This window comes from Alligator mississippiensis, chromosome 10 (genome assembly GCF_030867095.1).
Source record: "Alligator mississippiensis isolate rAllMis1 chromosome 10, rAllMis1, whole genome shotgun sequence".
Taxonomy (NCBI): Eukaryota; Metazoa; Chordata; order Crocodylia; family Alligatoridae; genus Alligator; species Alligator mississippiensis.
The window spans coordinates 2274590-2292500 of NC_081833.1; the positions used below are offsets into that span (position 1 = coordinate 2274590).

A 17911-nucleotide genomic window follows, 5' to 3' on the forward strand; every position below is an offset into this window, starting at 1 on the left:
ATCATTGATAAACATGTTGAATAGCACTGGGCCCAGGAAACACCCTTATGGGACTCCACACAAAACCTGCTGCCATTCTGACATGGTTCCATTTATAATTACCCTTTACTTGCAGATAAGAGTTCCCACAACAGAGAAAACTGCCTTCAGAAACTACTATGGTGCTGGCATTTCAAGTCAGGTCAAACATAGCTATAATATACCTCCAGACCTGAAGTTTGTACTCCTGTTCTCAGGAAGGCTCACAAATAAGTCATAACTTTTGCTATTGAAACAAAGGCTAAAAAAAATATATTTAAATTTTCGTATGCAAGTGAATGCCAGAACAGTAGCACTGAAGAAGTGCAACCATTACTGAAATCCAGAAAAAGTACTGATTTATCAGGAAGCTAATACAAAAATCAGCACTTTATTTTTTCCTTCTGTTCTTGCTCAGGAACAGATACAAATGGGAAGCTAACTCCACCGTTTATGGAGAGATGCATTCTCACTATAATTTCTGTTTACTGGGATCACTATAACTGTATCCTACAACATGAAGTCAGAGGTTTAAAACTGGGTTTAGCAATTTTAATATTTCTGAATGAGTGAAAGCTGGGCCAATAGCCAACACTAACCTCACCTGGAGAATCTAGTTTCCTTGCATACTAATAGCAGGATAGTCAGTCTTATGAGTACCCATTTATTTCTTCCTGGGAAACTAATGTGACTAAAAATGAAGCGAGAAGGATGAGAAGAAACACTGATATACATCTTAAGGTGAACTCAGAGGACCAGTAATTCATATAATGGTTAGTGGCCTAAAAATGGTAAATGCAGCTACTCATGGGGTTTCTTTTTTAAACAAGACTCACCTAGGAGCTTTATCTGCATAAAAAGCACATAGCAAAAAACTTGTATAGAAAAGGAAGCAGCTATTGGCAGCACAGCCATGTTCACAAGTAAGCAAATGTCACGGCAGTCTATCCAAAGTATAATGGAACACTACTTAGAAAAAGCCATGCCAGAATTTAAAATACCGAAGTTAGAAGACAAATGTTCCAAATGCAGGAAGCCTGCAGTACTATAGGCACATGGTTCAATCACACTAAAATGAGTTGATTTAGAAAAGTTACATTTCTATTAGAAATGTGTGCTCGTGATTACAGATAACACTTGAAAGATTAAACAAAACCACATGTTTCTCACGTTTACTTAACACAAAGTCATTTTTGGTTATGTGGATCTTCTACACAGCAACAAGAGGGAAAAAACAAAGTGTTTGTTACCGACAACAAAAGCAAGCATCGTGAACAAATATATTCTCATAAAGGGAAGTATGCAACTGGCCCCTGCAGTAAAAAAAACAAAAAAAAAAACCTATAAAATGATGGACGTTTTTGTCCTAAAGAGTTTAAAGGAAGAAGATGTCTGTGCTAACTTTTACACTGGCTTCAAGGGAAAGCATAGCAAACTACACTAGGTAGATTTCAAAGTAAGCCAAATATTTATATCTAATAAGAAAAGGAAGAATTGTTTTTTCATGTGTTGTTTGGAAAGGAGGATAGCTTGAACCCACAGTCAGAAGGCTAGACCTTAGTATTGTGGAAAAGAGCAGAGGTTGTATTCCAGTGAATAAGCAAGGATGTACTTTGCTTTTACATCTCCCAGTCAAAAGGTAATGCTTGTTTACTTCAAGACAATTCCTAGATAACACACTCATTTAGCGCAAGACAATTACAGATGAACAGAGATGGGATTTGTACAAAAACTTGAGTAGGATGCTTAATTCCCTCAGGCCCCTTTGAAAAAAAAATCCCATTTTAGGGCCTCAAATTCATTAAAAACAAGGCCACTTTAATGTGCAACAGTAGCATTCTGTAACAACAGCTTACCAGCAACTTCCACAATGTCACCAGGGACAATGTCTCTTGCTTTAATCCTCTGTACACTTTTTCTGTCCTGTCGATACACTTTGCCCATTTCAGGTTCATATTCTTTAAGAGCTTCAATAGCATTTTCTGCATTTCTTTCCTGAAAGAGAGAAATAAGATGCAAAGTCATAACAGCTAGACATACTGCTAGAATGATCAGCTCTCCAATTTTGTATTCATGGCATGAGATGACATTGTAATCAGTTCTGCCATGCTCATTCAAACAGAAAATGATAGGACCCCTTAAGTAGCTGAAACCTTCAAATTGAGGTTGCAGCCAGAAAAACAACACAAACAGAATTCAGATCTTAGTGGGCACTTGAAGGTCAAGAAGCCTTTATCCGGTCTTGTCAAAGTCATCCCTCAAGAATATTTATTATCTTGTTAGTAGGAAACAATGGAAAACAATAATTTTAGAAATCATGGGATTACAGTCTGACCTGAAGTAACACTTCAGCAGAAGCTTTAATAAAAAACCTGTTGGATATACTCATACATCAGCTGTCCAGTTCAGAAATACACACCTTGAGACCCAAAAATATCCCTACCCAATACCAGTCTGTAGTTTTCTCCAGGTAGAAGTGAGCAAAAAAATCAGCAGAAAGGCAATTATTTTTTCAGAATTAAACTTCCTTCTAAGCTATTTTCTTGTGCCCATCCTTCGTGTCTTTGTCCTATATTTGGACCTTTTCAAATTAAGAGGCAAGCATATATCCAGTTACAATAGCGGTGGTTATCTAGCTTGGATATAAGTATTGTCCAAAAGCTCTTTTCTTTTCACTTGTGAAGTAAAGATACTACATGACATTTCACACCCTTTACTTGCCAACAAAGTACCTACAACTTCCTGTATATAGTGCCAAGACTAGTACTCTAGAAGAAAGAGCAACACACTTAGAATACAGATACAAGTTATGACTATTTGTATGGTCTCCAGAACAAAACAATTCTTTCCATAATTCAATTTAAAGATAGTCAAGTTAAGGTCCTAACTTGAATTAATCACTCTTCCCAAGCCAGCTCTATTTAGCTCTTGCTACAAGGTAACAAACTATACCAGCAATCATTCAGATATCCAAAAAAGACTGGCAAAAAAGAGGTGAGGTTGAGAATGTTGCTTAAAATCTTGCTAAAATGCTAGATTAAAGCCGCAAGCTGCCTAGTTCAGTAATTTACAGCTGAGGCTTCAGTACCAGCTGCAACTCTAATATCACCACCAGCTTACAGTAGAGAGTAGTTGCCACAAGAGACAAGCCCTTGTTTACTTCAGTATTTATTCTTAAACTTTTCCTATTGTTGCACTACCTTAAGTGCAGCTGTACTAGTTGGACAGTCTACTAGTGCTTCCACAACATCTTTGCATTCTTTCAATGCAGATGACAACAGACAAGACACTAACAGCTTGTTTCAGCTGCTGTGTCAACACCCACGGAAGTGAGAAAGTGATTAGTGCAGACAGCTTAGGCCCGCCCGGCTGAGTACAGACAGTCTCACATGGTATACAAGAGTCTACATCGACCTTTCCACAACACATTTCCCTAAGCAAATTCAAACCCCAAGTTAAGAAACTACTAAAAATTTGTCAGCAGGTAGCACAGAGCTGACCGCTGGTAGCCAGCCCTCTGTACAGTACCAGTTCAAGTGGGTAAAGGATCAGAAGGGCACAGAACACATCTTGAAGGCTGTGGCTTCCATCAAGTCACCTGCCAGACTGTGAAATGGTGAGAGAGACAGGCACTGGGACACCAAACACTGGAGGCTACTGTCCTCTCTGAACTGTAAGGAAACTGGGACATAGAGCTCAAATATAGGATATTTCCCCTCTTCAGGGATGAAGAGCAAAAGTAAAGTCCTTGCCTGTGTGCTTATACAGAAAGCAGCCCTCAGTGCGCAAGTAAATAATAGGAAGTCAGAAAACAAGAAACCCTCAGTCCCCTCAATCAGAAATTGGGAGGTGGGTGGGAACAGGTGCAAATCTTTGTTTCTGTGCTTCACAGTCTCTCAAGCAACTCAAATCCAATTCCTCCAAGGTGGTTTCCTCTAAGATATTCAGAAAATTCTCCTCCTCCTGTAAATGATATATGCTAAAAGTATAATGCCCACAAAACAAAGAGGAAAAAAAAGATCACTCACTGGTGCCGAGACAGACTCTTGCCTGGATTGTCTGCTGGTATTAACCAAAAAACTTAAGGTGTTTGCTCTTTTAGCCCTTCAGAGTGAAGTTAAATATAAAGTTCTCTCTAACAAATCTTTATCCAATGTCACTTTACACATCTACACCTGACAGCCTTCTGCGTATTTTTCCTTTTTACTTAATTACCGTAGCAAAATGCTGGACAATGAGATAGATATTTTGTTTCATTTTCAATCTGCTCCTTTAGTTTTCTTATTTTTCCCTGCAGATCGTACAGCCTCAACGAGTTTTTTTGGTTTTTTTTTAGGGATTTCTCAGCTCATCACAAGTAACAGTGAGACAGCTTTAATGTAGGCATTATTTCAACTGCAATAAGTTAGTACTGTAGATGTTACCTATAAAAAGGGATGCTACTTCAACTACTATGAACTAGCTAGATGATATTTGTCCATCTTTTGAAGAAGTTATGCTAACAACTGGAAAAGGGCCAACATGTTCCCCATTTTCAAGAAGGGGAGGAAGGAGGACCCGGGCAACTATAGGCCAGTCAGTCTCACCTCCATCCTTGGCAAAGTCTTTGAAAAAATTATCAAGGCTCACATTTGTGAGAGCCCAGCAGGACAAATTATGCTGAGGGGAAATCAGCACGGGTTCGTGGCAGGCAGATCGTGCCTGACCAATCTAGTCTCTTTTTATGACCAGGTTATGAAACGCCTGGACACAGGAGGAGGGGTGGATGTCATATACTTAGACTTCAGGAAGGCCTTTGATACGGTATCCCACCCCATACTGGTGAACAAGTTAAGAGGCTGTGACTTGGATGACTACACAGTCCGGTGGGTGGCAAATTGGCTGGAGGGTCGCACCCAGAGAGTCGTGGTAGATGGGTCGATATCGACCTGGAAGGGTGTGGGCAGTGGGGTCCCGCAGGGCTCGGTCCTTGGACCGATACTCTTTAATGTCTTCATCAGTGACTTGGACGAGGGAGTGAAGTGTACTCTGTCCAAGTTTGCAGATGACAAAGCTATGGGGAGAAGTGGACACGCCGGAGGGCAGGGAACAGCTGCAGGCAGATCTGGACAGGTTGGACAAGCGGGCAGAAAACAACAGGATGCAGTTCAACAAGGAGAAATGCAAAGTGCTGCACCTAGGGAGGAAAAATGTCCAGCACACCTACAGCCTAGGGAATGACCTGCTGGGTGGCACGGAAGTGGAAAGGGATCTTGGAGTCCTGGTGGACTCCAAGTTGAACATGAGCCGGCAGTGTGACGAAGCCATCAGAAAAGCCAATGGCACTTTATCGTGCATCAGCAGATGCATGACAAATAGGTCCAAGGAGGTGATACTTCCCCTCTATTGGGCGCTGGTCAGACCGCAGTTGGAGTACTGCGTGCAATTCTAGGCACCACACTTCAAGAGGGATGCGGATAACCTGGAGAGGGTCCAGAGAAGGGCCACTCGTATGGTTAAGGGCCTGCAGACCAAGCCCTACGAGGAGAGACTAGCGAAACTGGACCTTTTCAGCCTCCGCAAGAGAAGGTTGAGAGGCGACCTTGTGGCCGCCTATAAGTTCATCACGGGGGCACAGAAGGGAATTGGTGAGGATTTATTCACCAAGACGCCCCCAGGGGTTACAAGAAACAATGGCCACAAGCTAGCAGAGAGCAGTTTTAGACTGGACATTAGGAGGAACTTCTTCACAGTTCGAGTGGCCAAGGTCTGGAACGGGCTCCCAAGGGAGGTGGTGCTCTCGCCAACCCTGGGGGTCTTCAAGAGGAGGTTAGATGAGTATCTAGCTGGGGTCATCTAGACCCAGCACTCTTTCCTGCTTATGCAGGGGGTCGGACTCGATGATCTATTGAGGTCCCTTCCGACCCTAACATCTATGAATCTATATCCTAGGGGAAAAAAAATCTACCATTATTTTTCCCCTATATTTGAGAACCATAATGCCAAAACACCCTCATTTACTGTCTCTTCCTACCCTGGTTTAGTCCAGCCCTCAAATAGATCCATCATTTGTTCTCAAACTCCTCCCATCAAGGAATCATAGGTAGATACTTTAGAAGAATAAGGAGTGATCACACACTAAAGTGTAATGAATGCTTGCTCTAGGGGCATCTCAGTCTGCCTTCAACTACAGCAGTTACTTCCTATGCAATAACAGTAACACCTGCTTTCAGTTATTCCCACCTAGCACATTTAGGGCACATAAAGAGGTAACAAGTACCCCTTAACCCAACCAAGCACTAAATGAGATTTTTTTTCTACCTTTCTTGTAAATGAATTTCACTCTCCCCCTGCAGGTAGAAAATGTAATTGATACAAGTCTTTCACACACAGACAGCCAGCAAGACAAAGAATTCCATTTCAGTTCTCCCAAAAAGGATTTAAAAAATTGTTCCAGATAGATTATGTTTTTTACTTCCTCTCCCAAACGAGAACAGGAGTTTTAGGTTGCTGAAGTTTATTTTAATGGAAAATTTCTTCATTTTCTATTACAATTGTGGTATACTGAAGGTGGCCTTCCTCTTATCTGATCTTACTAGATAGGATATGCTAGCACCAGAATCTATCATCAGGAGATACCACTCTTGTCATGTGCACAACAGCATGCAAGCTGGTAAGTCTATACTTTGCTCTTCAATGCAGGTGGAAGACGACTAGCGTTTCACAACCCCACGGGTGGGAGAGATACATAGATTCTGCAGCTAGAGAAGTATATCAAATGCACAGAGATTAGCCCAAGATGAGACTAGCACTCCAGTCTCATCACAGCAACACCGGTTGGAATCCAATCCAGAAACTAGCAACTACTTTAGAGGTGCACCAATACATCGGTTCATATTGTATCAGCAGCAATAAAAGAAAAATCAACATTATCGGCAATCAGCTTTTTTTGGCTGATGTGGCCAATAATGTTGCCAGTAAATGCTGCATGCATGTGCGCAGCCAGGAGTGCAGCACGGCACCTGGAGAGCAGCATCCATTCGTTAAGTCTGTGGGGGAAGAAGGGGTATGGGGTGGACAGACCACGTGCCGGTGGTGAGTAAGTGGGGCAGGGGCTGCCCAGCCAGATTGGGGCCCGTGCCTCTCCTGGAGGTGTGCACAGCAGCAGAAGCCCGCCCCCCCCCGACAAGCTCTGTCCTGGGCCCCACCCAACCCTTGCTGGGCAGTGCCTGCCCCTGCCCCAGCCCCACTCCCTCACCACAGGGGCCTTGATCTGCTTCCCCAAGCCCCTTCACCACAGATTTACCAGCTGAATGCTGCTCCCCACGCTGCCAGGCTGCATATCAGGAATCGGACCAGTACTGGCCAATATGGCAGGTCAATAATTAGCCATCAGTATCAGCTCACAAAGTCTTTATCAGTGCATCCCTAATCTTCTCTCGCTCTCTCTCCCCTTGCCATCAAACAAAATGCTCTTAAATTTGTCCCCTTAGGTGTACAGCTCTTCTCCTGGTCAGTGCCTCCCTATTTTCTTGATAGGAATGGAGTGGGTAGAAGAGCTGTCACTGGTTATGCTACAAAATTCTGCAGAAGGTAAGAGCAGGAATTGAAAAGATGCAGGTTCTAATAACACCAAGCCTACAGGTTTTGTTATTAATTTTTGAACTGTAAAGGTAACAGCTGCAAAAGAGCAAGGTGTGAAGGTCTGGCAACCACAAGAGAGAAAATTGTTTGCTATTTTAAAGAAAATTTCTTCATGTGAAAGGGAGAGTATACTTGTTCCTAGAAGTTCTAGTTGGATGGATGTACAGTATTTATTATGCCACCCACAGAGTTTAGTATTTGATAATTATGCTCCTGTTGACTAGACATTTGCACTTTTGAATCTGTAACAAAATAATTCCTGGTACTAGTTCTCATCAAGGACTCCAGTTTAGAACAAACAGAGGCATTAAACAACCCACATATGTTACTAGTGGGAACAAGTCACTAAAATCAACCCTTTAAAAATAAAATGTCAGCTCTAAAAACCTTTGAAAAATAGTAACATTTTGGGGGGCCAGCATGAGGGGAGAAAACGATTAAGTTTTACAGATAAAGAAGGTCTGGCAGGTATTTCTTAGATAATTGAGAGTAAAGGTCCTAATTGACAGCATCTTACATGTTCAAAAACTGGTGGTTAAGATTTTTACAGTCATGCTGGTGCTCTACCCATGAAAGCATTAAAAACTTACCTACTGAGCTCCAAGTGTGAAAACAAAGCTTTCAGAGCGTCACAGGAATTTTGTCTCTTGACAAAAACAGAAAAATTGAAACTGCATATGGCAACCCACTTAACTTACTTGCTGCTTTCAGTTAAAAAAAGTAAATACCCTTCCTGATAGGCAGCTGGCTTAGATCTATAAATATGAATATAAAAGAAAAAAGTTTCTTGGACAGCTCTTCAGATTTACTGGTTATTTACTCAAGGTCATTGTGTATGTGCACAGACCAAATGGAAACTTCCTTGTCTTTTCATATTGCTACAGAAATTAAGATGCAATTTAACTATTTAGATACAGCCAAATAGTTAAAAATGCTTTTGATTAATTAAGCATGTGAGACAGTAAGTGTTTTTCCTACAGATGTTGGCCGAGTATGCCATTACAGACTATGAAGTGGCTTTCCCCATATACCTTCCAGATTATTAACACACCACTTGCTGCAATGGGCATATAAAGAAAAAGAGCCTGATTTACCAGGGAAGCTTCAGCTTTTCACATTTACTTATTCTGTTGGCTTTTCTTCCCCCACCTGCTAAAATACTTTAGAGTATGGCAAAACACAGAACACAAATATGACTTCAGGTTAGCAAAGCGGCTATAACTGTATTCCCCATCTTCACCAGGTTTCATGGTTTTTAAACAAGCATAAAAAAATTGAACTAATTCAGCACTAAGGAAGGAATTTTTATAGTCTTAATTTAATTTAATTTTTTTTTTAAATGCAGATTTGTCATTGTAAACTTTGTAATAAGACCAGGCTACCTGTCCAGAGTTCCCACCTAGCACCATGGTTTGGCAATTTCTCATGTCCTTGCTTTTGCAGGGTTTAAGTTATGGATATTGTATGCATAATGATTCCATTTCACACTTCAGTTTGTTTTATATGTTGGTAAGTACTAGATAATTTTCTGATTATTTTAGTTAGTATGAGGAATTGTTTGTTTCTATACAAGTGATATAAACTATAATTTGACTAGAATAGAATTTCTTATTCTTGGTTCCAAAAAAATCTCTTTTTATAAAAATAACTCAAAGATTCAGTACTGAAGTCATTTGGCATCTGGAGACCATTTTTATGAAGTTGTCCTAGTATGACCTCTTTGAATATTAGCAAGAAAAGAAACAAACCAGAATTGGCTATACTGTGCAATGCTAGGGACTGACCAGTCTGTTTACCAGAACAGGGACTTTCAACATATTAAATCTTTTTAAAAAGCTTGACCCATTTTGGTCAACCAATGCAATCTAAAAGCCAATAAGGCAAGAAACATTTCTGCCCTGGAAGAGATGTTTTTCCAAAACAGTTCAATTTCTGTCATACAGGCTCAGAAATAACGTCAGCCATGTTACTGTTAAAAAAAAGTCACTGGCACTATGATAATCAAATAGTCTGTAAGTTCATCATGCCACTTTAAAATTGGCTTAAATATAAAAGTAATTCTTTCTAAAGAACTGTTTAAAAATGACTGTTTACTTAAAGAAAGCAATTCAACTGTGACTTCTTAGATTACAGCTACAGAATTAGTCAATAGAGCAAAACATTTATGATCAAGACACCATTAAAATAGGACAGAGAAAAAAGGAAGATGGAGACTTTACAATCTCACTATCTGATTACCAAGCTGCTGGTGACTAAAGTTCTTTATGCAGCATGATGGCTTCTATCATGTGTAAGTTCCAAACTGTCAACAGCAATTCAATTTTATTTTGAGAAACATCTTATTCCTGATGAGAAAGGATTCTTGCCTTATCAGGCTTTAGATTGCTAGGCTACAAAAAATAGTTTTCATTTAGCACAAAGACCCTTTGGAACTAAAAGGGACATACACATTTACCAACAAAGTTCACAGCTGATTTTAAAGGTTCTATAAGAAGTATTTTAGACAGAACTCCTGGCATTTCAGAATAAAATGCAGTTCTTTTGCTACAGTCTTTGTTCAAACACTTCAAATTCTGAACCACATCTCTCAATAAGCAACGAGTAGCTCCCGTGTGTGAAGCAACAGCAACATTTTAAAATGTTGTTAGAAAGAATGTAACTGCACAAATTTTGCCTGTTTTTCTTCAATTTAACATTGTTCATCTTATTAACTCATTGCCATCTTTGGCAGTCAGTATGTTTGTTGTTTGTTTCTTTTCTATTCTACTTGCTATTACTAATGTTTCTTTTCCTAATGCCAGTTGGTCTGAGCTGCAATGTCAAAGCAAAAAAAGGAATTGCAAAATGTCAAATTGCAGTCTGAGCCACTGCAAGTCATCAAGTAAAAAAAATGCAATTCTAATATTTCATTAAGTAGTTTAATGGTTTTGCAAACTAAATTTATGCCATATGCCAACGTAACCTGGTAGATCTCTAATATACGTGGCTCATACTAGCCAGCACAGGAATTTCACAGTCAACCTGATATTTGTTCTTAATGAGAGATAGCTATATGCAGTTAGACCAAAGATATGCTTATTTAGCTGCAACTTTAAAATCTTGAGTTTGGCAGCCTAATTTTTAAGTAAACCACATTTGTTTTAACTTCCAAGAGACTTTATCCTGATCTGGAGTACTGTTACTTAAGGTTAAGAATAATAATTATGAATTGCTTCTAGTCTGCATGACCTCTTTCCTGAGTTGCTGAAGGTGTATTAAACCAAACGTATGGCCTAACATATCTTGGTTGGAGGGTCATGCTGCACCATATATTTTATTCTTAACATTTGCAAACTTTCTTTTAACCTTTAATTTAAACACTTCCTGACATAATTTATTAATTTTTCAATTTTGTTGAATCAAATTAAGTATATATACTGTAAAAGATAATATACTGTTTTTAAGATTCTCATTGTATAAACATCATATGCTCCTAATAGTAATGTGCAAAGGTTTTCTGAGGTTTGGCACTGAAGTGTTTGCTTACCTGCCACACGCCGACAATTGCATTGGCTACTAATATAAGTAAGATTACAAAAGGCTCTACAAATGCTGTGATTGTTTCTTCACCTTCTTCAAACCAGGCCAAAACCTGCAAGAGAGACCATAGTTAAATAACACAACAGATTTATACATCCACCATGGATAAGTAATTACATACTAAAAATGTATTTTGGAGCGCTCTCAAAAATATTGAAAGACATGATCATTTTTGCATCTGGAAGTTCCAGGGAAATTTCACATTTCTTAGAATGTATGGCGTATCATCCTGAAAAAATTTTGTTGCCCTATTTTAGCACACCAAATGCAGTGGAAGACTAAACTGAATTCTGTTTCTCTATCAAATTTCTTGCCTCTCCCTACAAACTAGCTTTCTACTGCAATATCATTCACATGCTGGAAATAATCAGAATTTATAAAATATTAAAACAAAACACAGCTAAGCTACACGAGTTTTGCAAACCAAAGGAAAATTAAATACAACAGTGGCAAATAACTAGTGTGATTTTGCTCTTAAAAAACAAATTTAAGAACATTTACCTATACCACTTTGAAGCTTTTACAGAAACATAACATATACAATCCAACTGTATCTCTCTCCGCCTGACCAGGCACTTAGGTTTTGGCCCAGATTCATGTTGGTACTGTCAATGATTGGGAGTCACAGACAGCAAAAATGCTTTTTTCTTCTTAACATATCCTGCTTGTAAATTAAGTTCCTTTTGCTGTTTTGAGCAAAAGTGGACTGCATAAGGCCATAGCTTAGGAAGTTTAAAAATGGGAGAGTTAGAAACTACAATCAGGCCCACCTAACAAAGTGCTCACCTTAAGGCTTTCCAGGGCACAGGATATCAAGAGTTAGAATGAGATCAGAGTACAAGAATTCCTCATGTTTTTAGAAACATGAAGACAATTCTCCAAACTGATGTACAAGTCTAACACCGTGGGTTTTACACAGTTTTGTTTTTAGTACAATCCCAAGAAGACTCAAGCAACTAAAGATGCCACATTTTGGGCGAGTCTACATGTGACACTATGGCGACCACAGGCAAGTGTCCGCAGGCAAGAACTGAGATGCAGTAGCTACTTCGCCATACCAATGCACTTCCCCAGTATAGCACATCACTACAGCAAAGTGGCTGCTAACAATAACCATGTGCCGAACATATGGCACAGTACGGGTTGTTACTTCCCCGTGATTTAGTGCTTCCAAAAGGAAATACCAAAATCACAGTGTAGTAATAATGTTGGCATAGCGACACGTGTAGACCTCCCTTTGAAGGCTTCCATTGAATTTTGGTAATCATCTATGTCTTTGTCATTCACCAATTCTTAATCAGTTCAAGAACTTATGGAAGAGCCCTATTCACTGACTAAGACCAGGCAACCTTCTGCAATGACTGAAGAGGGGGAGAGAGTTTTGTTAGTCAATATGTTGAGCAACAAGAAGCATCTGAAATGACAATAAGTAGGAACAACGTGTTGAGGTAATTAGTGCTGTAGTTAAGCAACGACACTGAATCACCAACAGCCTGCGGCAAGCATCATCATACTGCACTAGACCTACTGCTCAGTTGTGTAACACATCAGGGTTTTCAGAAGGATGGTGCAACATCAGAACCTCAAACAGGAAAAGCCCAATCAACCAAGTTCAGCATGAAAGCAAGTTTAGTTAAGACAGTGAAAGTGTTTGACACTTGAGTGTTATTAACCGCAGCTCGGGTCCTTCAATAAGCAAGGCAGCACCCTGTTAGGCTCAGTTTATTGATCTTCTCGAGCGATATAAAGAGAACATAAAGCTTCATAACTCCTTTTATTCTAATCCTGACACTTTGGGGTCATAGATACAGCCAGTGAGTCAGTAAAAAAAGTCACCATCACTACTGGCTCCACCAAATATAAGTTCTTTCTATGCAATAGCCACCATGGTCACAACCACCAGTTAAACTGTAAGAGCAGTTCCTGACTTGTGCTAACCTTCTGAGAACATGCAGCATGTTCTAAAGCACACTCTGACCTGGATAAATCCACTTAATATCCCTGGGTGTCGGCAGACAGAATACTTAAAGTCAGCATTACTGGCAAAGCAGCAGCAGACAGACAACAGAAGTTCCTATGTAACTCTGCCTGGTCAAGTGAAGAATAACCCCCAAAAGAACAGGGTTAAAGCTCTGTTGATGAGTACACCAGCTTTGGCTTCATCCCTCTGCTTCCATCCCCATTTAACAAATCTATTATGTTTTCCGCATGCTGTATTGGCAAGGAACTGCAATCGTGCCAGTTGTGCCAAAACAGCTATACACCTGTTCCCAATTTTAAATAATTTTACAGCAGTTTGTAAAACTGCACTACGTGTGAACCTCTGTCTATAACCTGCATCGTTTTCTCCCCATCTCTTACAGGTTCCAATGAGGAGTAGTTGAGTGTGTTTTGAAAAAAACAAGGCACTATAAATGCAAGTAGCTTGCAACATTGATATCAGTCACATACAGAACTAGCTGGACTAATTAATATTTGCTTACAGCATCTAATATTATATGACAAGGCACAGGAACACGCAATAGGCAAGGGTCAACAAAAACCAATTCTGCTCCACCTCACAAGCCACATAACACCCCCTAAAACTATCATAGGAGCAGCTAAATCACAGCGCAGGAGCTACATGTAGCCACTGGGGATTTTAAACACAGCTCCTAGAGAAAGAAATTCATACTCTGGGGTATGCGCACCTTCAAAGCTGTGCATTGCCATGCTCTCAGCCAAGACAAAGCTTTGATTCGCAGCTAGAAGGGCTGGCAAGTTCAGCCACTCCTGTTCTATAACAAAATGCAGGACTGGAATGGGCCTCCTGAGCATCAAGTTCAGCCCAGTGTCCCCAAACAGTCATCTGCACAAAGAATCTGCAGAATCATATGCTGCAAACTTCACACAGCACAGCCACAAAACACCCTGCTAAAGGAAGAAAAGGCTATCAAACCCATGCCAGGGTAAAGGACAGGAGAAACAAGGGTGATGCCCATGCAAGGGCATAGAATTTGCTAGGGTATACTCATGCCACACTAAGAACACCATGCCCCACCATACAGAGGAATGCAAACAGCCCCAGTGGCCCTTGACCCCGGATCTGCCAAACAGTGTGACCCACAGTACATGAGAACAATACTCCAGCCAGGTACCAGAGGGGCTTGCAAGCACTAGCAGGAGTCCCACTGCATCCCAGCCAAAATGCAAATGACCCAAGGGCCAAGCAGAGCATTCATGGAGACTAGGGAGGAGGGCCTAAACAGTTCTTCACCCTCTCTGATTCTCACCCAAGGAATGATTTTATGAAGAGTAATCTTATCTCCTCTCAACCTATGTTTTCTTAAGCTAAGCTCTTTAACCTTCTTCAGGTTCTCCTTTCACTTCCTGGTGGCACTGCGTAAATCACAGTTTGAATTGACTGGTGACCAGAATTGTACATAATATTCTGCTAGGATCTTGCCACCACCCTGCGCAGTCATACTAATATTTCATTACCCATGCCCAACCTAAAATACCCTAGGACTACATCAGCCTTTTTCACAGTTGCGCTGCACTTGCATCACCTGATCATTCTTCATCTCTACCAGCATACCAGGTCCCTCTGGTCCACAAGTCTACAAGCCCCCACTAGGAAGTTCCACAGAGAAAGCAGGAAAACCTAACACAGGCAAGGGCTCAAGGCATGGCCAGGGAGATCACAGGTACCTGTTAGACAAGCTATGATCAACTGGTCTTAGGAGGTGGACCATGGCCTACACTACAGAATGTGAACACAAACAAAAAACAAACACCAACTGTCCTGACAAACTGGCAAGAGCAAGAATTCCTTCTTTACTTCAGATCTGGTCTTTGCAAGTCAGTGATAGGTTAAGATGAGGGAAACAAAAGAGAATGGGGATATTAAGACTGAAGCCGAAGACCTGGCACCACCCTCCACAACTTCTTGGACTGTACAGAGGTTACCTTAAGAGTTAAGAAATTATAGAATTTCCTATATACTTAAGATGATATAAAATAATAATATATATTATATAGCAAAATATCTCTCTATAGCTATATAGAGAGATAGCAAAAAACTACCCATAGCATTCCATTTCACACTTAAATGGGAGTGCAATTCCAGGGATTAAGGGAAATACCTAACAGAAAGAAGCATGAATATCCTGTCACCACTAAGAGACTGGAAGGAACAAGAGAAGTGTAAGGGCAACTCTCACTCAACAACTGTCAAATTACTATACTTTATTTGATTACTCAGATTTGGAGGGGGGGGGGGGAGATTTACAGCTTGCAGAAAACTAATTCAAATAAGGTTCACTAAAGGATGAGGTCAAGGAACTTTGCTGTTTTTTAAAGCAGAAACATACAGACACTACATGCAATGACAAGTATGGAAGAAAAGCAAAGACCGGATGCTGGAACAAGTCAGTCAGTCAGCAATAAATGACTGCAATTAATCCAGTTAAGAAAATGAGAAGTATGTGACTAATGTATTGCAAGATGTGTATTCCCAAAAGAAAGCATCATCAGATTCTAGTATGAATACATATATGAGAGAGAAAGAGAGAAGAAAACAGATCATCTCAGGTGACTAATCACTTTTTAGGCAACACTTTGGAAAAAATCCAAAAAGCAAAAAGACAGAAACCACTGTAAAAAAAAATGGAAGTCTGAGAGTTCCACTGCCCAGGACCAGTTGTACCACTTGACTCGGCAGCTAGGAGAGAAGGTGGAGAGTGTCACAATTCTGTTGTCTGGGGCCAAGACATGTTTGACACTTGATAGTGGCAGTTTAGAGGCACATACCCGAGAGAGAACATGCACACATGGTTTTCCTCTTGGACTACTCAGATTTAAAGATTCTATAGAGTTTGCACACATTGTCTGTGCTTGACTAGAACTAGTTTTCCCCCCAGGACTCAATGTACACTTTATTAGTATGAAAGGATGTCTTTACACGCGCTCCAAGGTGGGGGGAGGGAGTGAATTTTAATTAGAGCGGCTCCAGAGAGCCGCTCTAATTAAAATGCGCATAGCGTCTCATGTGTTTAGCATTCTATGCTTCAAAATAGCAGTGGGGGTGCTTTAAATAAAGCTCATTCAACAAGCTTTAGTTAAAGCGTCCCCACCACTATTTTGCAATGCAGGGACACCAAGTACACACCACATCAAGGCTGCTGGAGTGTTCTAATTAGAACACCCGATTAATCAAGTCTGCTCTGACACGTTCCAATTAAAGCGTGTCAGAGCAGGTGTCAGGCATGTGTATAGGAGCCCAAAGAGTCTGTTTATCAATAGGTTTCCCTCAAAAACTATACAAAGGATGGTAGCCTTAGCATACTGCCATACAAGTTATTCTAGACACAATGAAGCTGTTATCTATTAAGTTTCCTTCTTTTCTCCTAAATTTAATTCCATTACTCAGGTACCCGGGGGGGCGGGGAAGATGCTTCTTGCTAATCGTTATTGAAAAACAAAATTCAGCAATGATTGCAAAGAAAACCGAAGAGTATTAAATTAACAGACTGCAAGTATCCTTCAGACATCCTGCCCTATGTTTTTGCACACACAATTGATTTGCTACTGACTTAAGGGAAGCAGAAGGAAAAACAGAAGCAATTGCCTCCTAAAATTCTTTACTAGCTAGAGTAACCTAAGGGGTTTCCTTTTTTTTCCCCCGTTTGTTTTAGAGCCACAAAAAATTACTTCTTACGGCCCTGTGACCCTTCTTTGTCAGACGATATCTTGGGTGACATTATGTACTCTGAACTTTGCTGACAACATGCCAATACAATACACCAATGCTGTTCCTACTTATGCAACATATGTTCATTCCTATTGCAGGTCTAACAATCAAGCCAGTTCCTGGGCCATTTTATAACAAACACTGCAATCCTCAACAAAATTGATTCATTTCAGCAGCACGTTAGCCTGCATAAGGGCTGAAAGATCAGGCTGTAACATACTAAACTGGCCTGTCAACAATTAACATTTCTGGGCTATATTTATAACAATAACCAATATTACTCTAAATCTGCAGAGCTATTTGCATAATGAGTTTCCAAAATGTTCCTTTTATGCCCTACTTATCTTAGAGGAGTTAGTAGCAGTAAGTAGGGCTGCCTGCATGATTCTCTACTTTAGAGGTTACAAACACTGTATCTAAGTGACATTATGTCCAGTATGGGAAAATTCATCCTAAAATACACAATTAAAGCATTAAGAATTTCATGGTCTTGTACAAACAGCATATCAGTTATTTACTACATTATACGATAAGCCGTTGTTGGGCAAAATACTGTAGATGTCATGTATCGTAAAGAATCAGGGCTTACAGACAGTCTAACTGGCTCATATTTTGAACTGCACCTAAACAGTCAACCTACTAAGGCCCTGACAACATCTAAATGAATCAGTTTTCAAACTATTATTTCTGTAGAGTCCCAAAGATTTTGATAAGACACTGTGGGAGAGGTCCATTCCTAGGGATCCTTTTTCTTCTCTAAGATATGCATTTTAAGTCAATAACGACCTACCTAGAAAAAGACAATGACAATGGTACAAAGTGCAAAAGGAAGCCAGAAACTGGTGTACCTAGGGTTGCAGACCAGCAAATCCCTGACCTCAAGTCTAGAACCCCACATCTACATTATAACAAGTACTTGGCATACCATCTTTAAAACTATACTAATTTTAAATGCAATGT

The 17911-nt window shown here is 40.2% G+C and overlaps 1 protein-coding gene across 2 annotated transcripts in view; it reads right to left on the reverse strand.

Annotated features, from left to right (window-relative positions):
- Positions 1-17911, reverse strand: part of ATP2A2 (ATPase sarcoplasmic/endoplasmic reticulum Ca2+ transporting 2) — a 63855-nt gene that overhangs the window by 41579 nt on the left and 4365 nt on the right. For both annotated transcript variants that reach the window (XR_002090037.2, XM_006272821.4), the window contains exons 4-5: positions 11168-11272; positions 1875-2013 (exon numbers count right to left, since the gene is read on the reverse strand). Coding sequence is in view for 1 of the 2 variants with exons in the window: in XM_006272821.4 (XP_006272883.1) it covers positions 1875-2013; positions 11168-11272 (244 nt within the window). In the remaining variant the exon portion in view is untranslated. The remainder of the gene's footprint in view (positions 1-1874; positions 2014-11167; positions 11273-17911) is intronic.